Raw genomic sequence first — 8,837 nt, 5'->3', positions numbered from 1 at the left:
TGCTCCTGAAACACCTGCATCGGCGATAAGTCCTTATAATTTTGTATTTGGGTATATGAAAGAAGGAGTTCACTTTTCCTAAACCATTTGAAGAAGTGAGGGGATTTACGTGGCGCACGAGAATGCAGCAGGGGTTACGTTAGTAGTTATTTTGCATTCCAAAATGACGGACCCGACAACGTCGCCAGAGGACCACTGGAAAGTAAGTAACTGATGTTAGTTAATCTCAACTTTTTTGTTGAATTGATCCACATGTCTGTCATGTGACAGCAGCGATAAGCGTCAAACACCGTTTTGTCAAAACGTTGAAGTTTTGCTAATGTTGTGGAGAAGCAGGGCTTTGTTAGCTCGACAGCTAACGTTAGCTAAGTGACGTTTGCTAACGCCATAAAGCTATAACGTTAGCGGTTATGTGAACAAAACGTCCTGAAAGGGCAACTTCAGTTCCTTTTTGTAGAAGTGATTTCTGCTTTAAATAGATTTGCACCCACTTTAAATAACAGTGTTAAGTAGCGTGTGCATAGTTATTGAATAATTGAATTTATTTCAGCACGTGAATGGTGTGGTTAATCTGCCATTAGTAAGCTTGCAAATTCCTTGTTATTTGCAGCCCCACCACAAATATACATTGGAATACTGGTCTCACATCAGAAAATTGTCTGTTTGTCACCAGGAAATGATTTGGTCAACTTTCCCTTGTCAGAAGTATTGACTGACGCTTTCTTCAGGGCGGCGTATAATCAGTAGTCAACTTTAGCTAACGATATGTGTCTGATAATAATGTAGCTGCCAATGTAAAGCAGCTGTTTCCCACTTCGCTGTAGTCGTGGAAATTAACGTGCTTGTGATGTGATGTCTTTAAAAAGAGTTCCAAATCTTATCAGGGACTCTTAAATAAAGCTGTCGATAAACTTCTTAACATATCAAACTCATGTAGTGGACAGTGTTAGGTATTAGGTTTTAGTCGGGCATCCACTTTTAATGTGATTCTGCTGCAGGTAGTGATCGTGAAACCATTGGGTATAACATTCATTGTAAAGCACTGTAAACATTCACCAAGATTTAGAATTGACAATGAACACGTGTTTCAGTGATTTGTCTTCAGGAACCATTAAAAAAAAATTGGACCCGACTTTGGGAACAACAAATTAAAGAAAGCATTGTGGTGTTGTGCCCTAGATCATACAAAGGGTCTGGGATTGAAGTAGTAATTTGGTGCAGCTTTTTACCCTCCAGTGTACTTAAATTGGACAAACCAGGGCAATGCTCAGTGGGGGTTGAGACTATCTTTCAGGCAGGCTAGCTATTGGTCTATTGTCAGTGTATTTTTGGGAGGCATTTTCCCCTTGTTATTCCGTCCTCTAAACCTCTATTTTCTCCCTTTTCCATCTTCTGTTGTCTGGTGATGGCTCGGCAGACAGACAGCGCTTTCAGCGACAGTGGATTTGACCCTAGTGAGTATTCAGTCAGTCCATATCCTGTTGTTTGTCGTATCATTTGACATATAGGCGATGTGATGGTGACCTTGTGTTTCTGGTCTCTGAGATTTGCATGTCAATCTGTTTCTGGTCTCACGGTGAAAGAGCTTTGATGTCAGCTGTCTTGCTCTGTAGGTTACTTTGCTGAAACTGCCAGAAAGGGTACAGTTGTGTCCAGGGCCAACAGCATCGGCTCGACAAGTGCCTCCTCAGTACCAAATACAGGTATCGTGTTCGTAACAGAGGGGAGCTGACATTGCTGACAGGTTGAAGAGACAATTTGTGCCACATTTGGATTGTGATGTGAATGTTTGCTTCATTGACCGTCTCTCACTTCAAGTGACTCATTCCTCGTAATACACACACTTGTAGTCTAAATTTTAGTCAATATTTTAAAATCGCATTTCTGATAATAGGCCTTTCATCCAAAGTAAAAGTTCATTGTTAAACTGAGACAGAGCCTGCTGTCTTTCATTTTGCTTCCTGCTTCTTATAAAAGGACACACCTTTCTCGCCACTTAGATCACGGGGCACATAGTTTTAATGCAATATAAAAGGACAGTAATTACTTGACAGCTTTAAAAATCCAGTTAGAGGAGTATGTATTGTATAATTATATGAATGATAAAATGCAGTACGTGCGGAACTGTGTTCCATATTTATGGCTTTTGTTCAGACTGTCAGCAGGTTTTATGAGTTGCCTTTGTTGAATAATGTCCTGCGTAGTCCAGTTTGAAGTGCATCATTTCAATCATCTGCAGGCATCAGCTTCTCTGAATCATGTGGAGAACAAAAATGATCCAACACTGGCTAAATTTCTGTGATTGAAAAAACAAAGCAGCGCTTAAGACAGAAAAAGACTCAAGATTTATGTCAGGATTATACATTTCTAAGTAAATCTATATATTCATAATTTGTCTGGCAAGCTGAAAAGTCTAGTTTCAGAAAAATCTAGTTTTGTTACAGTTTTAGACAAACTACAAATAACCAAATCCTCATTATGTTTCCAAAAACATTTCCTTAACAACCAAATAATTCATTGTGCATTTGCCAGTATGCCAGCCAACATGTTTTTCATGTAAGTGTTTAATACATTCTTGAATAGATGATGAAGACAGCGACTACAGACATGAGACGTCGTATAAGGACTCGTATAAAGATCGACGGAGACAAGCGCACACACAGGCTGAGCAGAAGCGTAGGGATGCTATCAAGGTAAGGCTATGACTTACTGCAGATACATTACACACAACTTGTTTTTAGATCTTCATTTGTTCAGTCGTCATTAATGACTTTTTGTTTCTTACTTTAGAAAGGCTATGATGACCTCCAGTCCATAGTACCAACCTGCCAGCAGCAGTCTGAATTTGCAGTGGGAGCACAGAAGATCAGCAAGGCTACAGTGCTGCAGAAAAGTAAGATGTGATTTTATTGGAAGATGTGATTGGATGAACGCTTAGAGGTCACCCAAGTAACTGATATATGTATTTGGAATAGTAGCTAAGACATCATTAACTATATCACGACAAGGTAGCAAAAAAGCAGCAGGAAGGGTCAGTTTTCCATCCAGCTTTCAACACTGACATTATCATGTTGTTTTCAGTACAGTCCTGTGGTGCTTAATTTGATGAAGATGCCACAAAAACCTGACAGGGCCACTAGTTTCTCACTTCAGTCTGCATGTTGCAGACATGCACACAGATCCAGTCTAACATGCTCACATTGCACAAAGCAGGTAAAAGGAAACAGAACAAAGGGCGTACATACTGTATATGCAAATTAGCATGTTCAGATCATTTGAATTGAATAGAAAGATGGAGATAAAAATATCACGTCGCACAGAAATCTCTACACTGACTGGGGTTCTTTACAAGGGGAGAAGGAGGAAGTGGCGGCATTTTGGTGTGTGGGAGATGATTGTGGAGGGACAACACCTCTTGGAAAATGTAATCTTAAATCTGCGTGGAGTGAAGAAATCCCTGTGTTTTGTTTTTGCAGCGATTGACTACATCCATTTTCTTCATAAAGAAAAGAAGAAGCAAGAGGAGGAAGTTTCAGTGCTGAGGAAAGAAGTTAAGGCCCTGAACATCATGAAAAAGTGAGTTAATGGTTCACCAACTCTCTTAGCCAATCTTTTTCTCCATTTTTTGCAGTGCATTTCCACTCATTGGCGAACTAAGACCTTGCTACTTCTTCTGCATCAACATAGATTTCAAAAGAAATGCTGATCTTGGACAAAGAAACCTCTTGAGTCAGAAATGCTTTGATTGCAGCCCTGTCTAAAATCAGAAAATGAATCCATACCAATGGAAAATGTCCCCAAATACTGTTACAACATATTACACTTGCTGTTGGGGTAAACCAGCTGTATGGAAAGAAAGGCTCAAGTTAAGATTTTTTTTTATGAAACAGTCATGCCCATTAATGAGATTGTACTTCTTTGTAATGCCAGTGAACAATGATTGTCTTTCCTATTAGGAATTATGAGGACATAGTGAAGGCCCACCAGAACAACCCACAGCAGGGAGAGGATCAGGTGTCTGACCAGGTTAAGTTCAACATCTTTCAGAGCATCATGGACTCCCTGTTCCAGTCCTTCAGTAATTCTGTTTCAGTGAGCAGCTTCCAAGAACTCTCCGCCTGTGTGTTCAGCTGGATTGAGGAGCACTGTAAGCCACAGGTAAGAAAGATCTGTGACACATTGTGTACAACAGATAAGACACAGTAAAAATAGTCAGTGTTGCTTTGTTAACGGTGAGATAATTAGAGTTTGTGTCCTTCTTCCGTTCTTTCCCAGACGCTGAGGGAGTTTGTTGTTGGGGTGCTCCGGCAGCTGAATGGTCAGCTTTATTGATTGAAACCTCCGGACTGAACTCCCTGAAATTGACTTTGGGCTAGCTCTGGCCTCTCAGGGTGGAGTAAAAACTCCAGTCAGCCTCAGGCCATGCCACAGTATTTACAAACACTTCAGCTCATCAGCGACTCCTCGGCTGCAGTTGGATTACTTCAACCCACTCAATGGGCAGAGGTGAAAAGTTGTATTGGACTGAGGAGATGCATGTTTGAGAAGGAGCTCTTTCTGATATATTATAGCCTCTGCAGTTTCGATTTCTTATTATTGTTCTGCTAAGGAATACAGGGGAAACACAAAAGCTCAGAAGTCAAAATAAGAGTTTGCAAATGAATGTATAAGTTAAATGCATCAGGTAGACAAGACAGTGTAATTGTGGTCACTGTTAGCAGTAACTGTTTTTTGTTGAGATAAGTCAAAACAAAGATTCCTCTTACAGATAGAGTTTATTGATCGTATTGCTCCTGCAACAGAAATTAAGAGAAAGCACGGTGATGGAAAAACACCTGCACACACACATACACACCCCCCCACCCACCCGTGAAGTCAGGCATAACTTTGCAGCCTAATGCTGATCCAAAGGGCTCGGCTCAGCTTCAGTGCACAAACACTGAGTCAGCCATACCACTCCTGAACCACAGCAGACAACTACACTACTGTCGGGTAACGGTCATTTCCCCTATGTGCACCCTCAGGAGAACGCTCTGTGGCGCTGTGCATTTTATCACGGATTAAAACAAACTTTTCTACCTGTAGTGTGACAAAATGAAGCTGTCGGTATTTGCTGAATGCTCATGGGTGATGGCAATATAGGCAGCATAAAGGTCTAAGATTTATAAATGACTTTTTCTATTGACTTTGACAATAATTAAGATACGCCGCACATTGTGTTAAATACAGTTATTCATTTGCAGTTATACATGTCGTGTTTATTTGGAAGATGTTTAAATACATAGTGTTGTGATGAACCTTTCAGACTGCAGTTTAGTGTTTAAATTAAATGACTCATCAGTGGCTTTTATGATCAGTAACAGTCAGCAACACATAGGAATTTTCAACACCACTAAGTGGAAAATGTTCTGTCACTGTTCCCCCGACAGTCACAGGTTCCTGCTGAGAACCATGGACACGGCCATGCATGGAGAGATTTACAGCTGCTGTACTGAATTTTTTTTTTTTATATATATTTTGAATTTTAAATGGATGATAAAAAGCAAACTTATGTGCAGACTTGTGAGTTTTGTTTCGAGTATCTGAGCAAGCAAAATCTGTCATACACATGGTTAATCTGTTCAGTGGCAAAGAGTTGCTTTACTGTTGTTGCTTTAATCACAGGGAAGTGTTGTCTTGTTGCTTCAAGTGTTTTCTTTTGATAGTTCTTTTATAAAAGCCATCTACTGTATATCACCATCCAAAGAGTGACGTCAGCCTCTGTAAAATATGTTGAATGTGTGTCCTGTTTAATTTTCCTTAAGTAAAATAAAGTGTGAGACTATAGGAGTAAAAGACAAATCTAGCCGGGCAGTGGTCCCCATCTCCGCAGCTACCTGATAAACAGACAAGTTAGGTTCTTTTGTTGAAGAAATTCTGTTAGCACTTCTGTGTCAAATGTTATTGTCATGAACATTTAATGATTTGGCACCAATACTGCATGAAGAAACAGTACAAAGGAGAGGGGAAAATAGGACAATCGCCCCCATAATACCTGAAGGTTATGAATAATAGTCAATGCTTTAAACGCTGCAGTTTTTATGTACAGGTAAAAAAAAAAAAAGCAAGATGGACTTGAACATGTAATGAGCAACAAAGAATGTACAGCCCTTAAAGCTAGAATAAAAAAATCCATTCACATTTTCATCATGGGCTCAGGATTAGTTTTATGGCTTTAAAAAGGGAAAAAAGAAAATGCTGCCTATGAGGTGACAAGCATCCTTCAGTGCTGTTTAAATCACAGCTATTTTTTTTATTAATTTAATTTCAATTACAAAAGTAGCATCTCCATTTAACTTTTATTTTAAAGATGTACTACCTGTTCAAAAGAAAAGCTTTATATAAAGAATGTGCTGTGGCTCAGACCGCCTTCATGTGTCATATATATTCTTAACTCAGCACTGCACAGGCTCACGCTGATACGGAGGAACGAGTGTTTGCAGACTCGTTCAGGTATTTGGAACAGCCACCTTACAGTCCTCATCAGTCTCCACGCCAACTTCGTCCTGTGAGGGCGACACCAGGGATAATTATTCGTTAGTACTGCAACACATGCATAGATGATGGAATCTTCTTTCACTCACCAGGAACTCCTTTTTGCTCTTAGGATACCCTTCCAGGATTGCATTGATCATGTCTGAAGCCTGAGAGAAACAAAGTGAACATTTTAGTGTGTTTGAATGACAGCAATGGATGCTTTTTCAACACGTCTTCTTTTGTATCTCCCTTTCCATATACTGCTTGTAATACTAGTGCTGACAGGAGGAACAATATTTTGTTTTTATGCTTCATACTGACATTTTTAGATAATGTTTACTTACATATTTAAAATGTGTAAGTACAAGGAGCCATGATTGGAAATCTTTTTTTGTGGCACTCATTTCAAATTTTTTTAAATTTAGGGCTCAAATGACTTATTTTTAATAACAACATACACTTATTTTTTATTGATTGATTAATCATTTAGTCCACAAAAAGTAGTGGAAAAATAGCATTCAGTTTTTCAGCAGTGAGTGATGTCCTTAATTTGCTTGTTTTTGTGTTACAGTCCAAAGCCTCGAAATATTTCATTCACTGTCATATATGACAAAGAAAAACAGCAAATCATCACATGTGAAAAGTTGGAACCAGAAAATGAAAAAAAACCCAGACTGAAATAAGGAATGGAACATCAAAATCTTTTCATTGACTAATCATTGCAGGTATATATACAGTATACATTACCAGTCTCTTCCTCTTTTTCCACTCTTTCACGTATACATCCCGCTCTTTGTAAACCTGTAAATTTAAATATTATTAGCAATGTACGACAATAATGTGCAGCAAATGGAAAAAAAAACCAACTACATCGCTAAGATAGTCTGCTGCATAAATGCATCCCCAACCTTCTCTTTCTCTTCTGGTGTGACGTGATTTGTGGCCGACTTAATCCTCTCCAGACGTGCCCTGTACCCAGAACACTCTGCTTTCAGCTCCTGGATCTCTGACACCATTTCCTCTGTCGTCAGGGAGCTGCTGAGCTCCTTCACCTCTGTTAGTGGAGATTACATGCAATTCTACACAACATGCCCTTTCAAAGAAATTCAGTACAACAAACACACGGTCACTTCGATCTAGAGCAGTTTTGTGCAGGACAACAACACTGGGTGGCCTACATCAGTGCAAACTTCTAATGTTTTGGTACAATGTAAACTTGAAGAGATCAATAGTGCACTCCACCTGCATCCAGCAGTCTGCAGCTTTGGGTGAGGGACTGCACCTCTGCACTGAGCTCTGAGATCTGACAGTCCATGGCCTTCAGGTCTGCATCGTTCACATCTTTGAACTGAGCCTGTGGGAGAGATTCGCTGCCATCAGTTTCAACTTAAGCATACAAGATTAACAGAGATATAAAAGTTTGTGCACATTACTCTCAGTGCCTACTTTCTATTTCAGATGAACAGACTAACCTGATCAGCAAAATAAATCCTTTGCTTGCCGTATGTTTTCTCCTTTATCTTCCCCTCCAGCGCCAGCAGCTCCATGGCTTTGACAACTGCCTATTGAACCAGAAATATACAATCATTAATTGTAGGACGCAGACACACACACACACAGAGAGAGACCACTGCACGGTATGGATAAGTGCTCTCACTGTTTTGCCCAGTCCATGCTGCTTTTGTAAATTACAGAAGACATCCTGAGCACTGTAGGGCCGGTTCTTCTCGTTCAGATAGGCAAGGATGAGTGTTGCGCCTGTGAAAGACAGCAGAAGCATCTGTTCCATAGTATGTTTTGTAATTTGTTATGTGTAGCCTTTGTTTACATGCTAGGTTTTACTAGGTTTAAGGTACTTTCAACAATGCAGTTCTATTCTGTGTAATGTAATATGATGATTCTAAAGAAATTAAACGTGTTGTAAAAGTGGTTGCATGTCAAGAAACGTTAACAAGGTTTAAGAACCTTGAGGTCAGCTAGCTTGTCAGCTAACGTTAGCCGTTAGCTTCTTAGCTAAACTTTCTAACGTATTATCTATGAGATCTAACGAGCGCCGTTGGCTCGATACCAGCGCGAGATACGCCAGCTGGCTTGCCACAGTCCAAAAAAAACCACTTTGACATAAAGCTTAACTCTTACCGTTATCTTTTTTACTCATTTCCAACTTCTCCACTCTCACTTAAGCTTCCCAAACTGAGTTTCGCGCGAAATATACGTCACCGAAAAGATCGTGTATGCTTTAAGATGCTTCGCACCAGTTGAAATGTCTCCCCTGCTCTGGCCCATACCTGTGGACAACCCTCGAACATGGGCTTTTCTCC

At 39.9% G+C, this 8,837-nt stretch overlaps 2 protein-coding genes across 2 annotated transcripts; one reads left to right on the top strand and one right to left on the bottom strand.

Moving 5' to 3' along the window:
* Positions 1-148: 148 nt before the first annotated feature.
* On the top strand, positions 149-6,402 carry mlx (MAX dimerization protein MLX). The gene is made up of 8 exons (XM_041956647.1): positions 149-202; positions 1,418-1,454; positions 1,614-1,703; positions 2,584-2,693; positions 2,791-2,893; positions 3,477-3,576; positions 3,957-4,158; positions 4,276-6,402. The coding sequence occupies exons 1-8, from the start codon at positions 164-166 to the stop codon at positions 4,330-4,332; spliced, it is 738 nt and encodes a 245-aa protein (XP_041812581.1). The 5' UTR covers positions 149-163; the 3' UTR covers positions 4,333-6,402.
* LOC121620558 (PSMC3 interacting protein) lies at positions 4,866-8,731 on the bottom strand. Its single transcript, XM_041956648.1, has 8 exons — positions 8,656-8,731; positions 8,174-8,274; positions 7,989-8,078; positions 7,759-7,870; positions 7,425-7,570; positions 7,264-7,317; positions 6,624-6,683; positions 4,866-6,545 (listed from the first exon to the last, which is right to left on the bottom strand). The coding sequence occupies exons 1-8, from the start codon at positions 8,672-8,674 to the stop codon at positions 6,489-6,491; spliced, it is 639 nt and encodes a 212-aa protein (XP_041812582.1). The 5' UTR covers positions 8,675-8,731; the 3' UTR covers positions 4,866-6,488.
* Between the last annotated feature and the right edge of the window lie 106 nt (positions 8,732-8,837).

The sequence above is a fragment of the Chelmon rostratus genome, chromosome 17 (genome assembly GCF_017976325.1).
Source record: "Chelmon rostratus isolate fCheRos1 chromosome 17, fCheRos1.pri, whole genome shotgun sequence".
NCBI lineage: Eukaryota > Metazoa > Chordata > Actinopteri > Chaetodontiformes > Chaetodontidae > Chelmon > Chelmon rostratus.
Note: the sequence above shows the minus strand (reverse complement) of the source record. Positions and strands in the feature narration are given on the sequence as shown.

Excerpts from the sequence above, each read along its gene's own strand:
- mlx (XM_041956647.1), top strand. The coding sequence starts at position 164 with ATGACGGACCCGACAACGTCGCCAGAGGACCACTGGAAA. Across the intron at positions 203-1,417 it reads CGCCAGAGGACCACTGGAAA|ACAGACAGCGCTTTCAGCGA; the intron begins GTAAGTAACTGA and ends ATGGCTCGGCAG. Across the intron at positions 1,455-1,613 it reads CGACAGTGGATTTGACCCTA|GTTACTTTGCTGAAACTGCC; the intron begins GTGAGTATTCAG and ends CTTGCTCTGTAG.
- LOC121620558 (XM_041956648.1), bottom strand. Across the intron at positions 7,318-7,424 it reads CACCAGAAGAGAAAGAGAAG|GTTTACAAAGAGCGGGATGT; the intron begins GTTGGGGATGCA and ends TTAAATTTACAG. Across the intron at positions 6,684-7,263 it reads GGAAAAAGAGGAAGAGACTG|GCTTCAGACATGATCAATGC; the intron begins GTAATGTATACT and ends TGTTTCTCTCAG.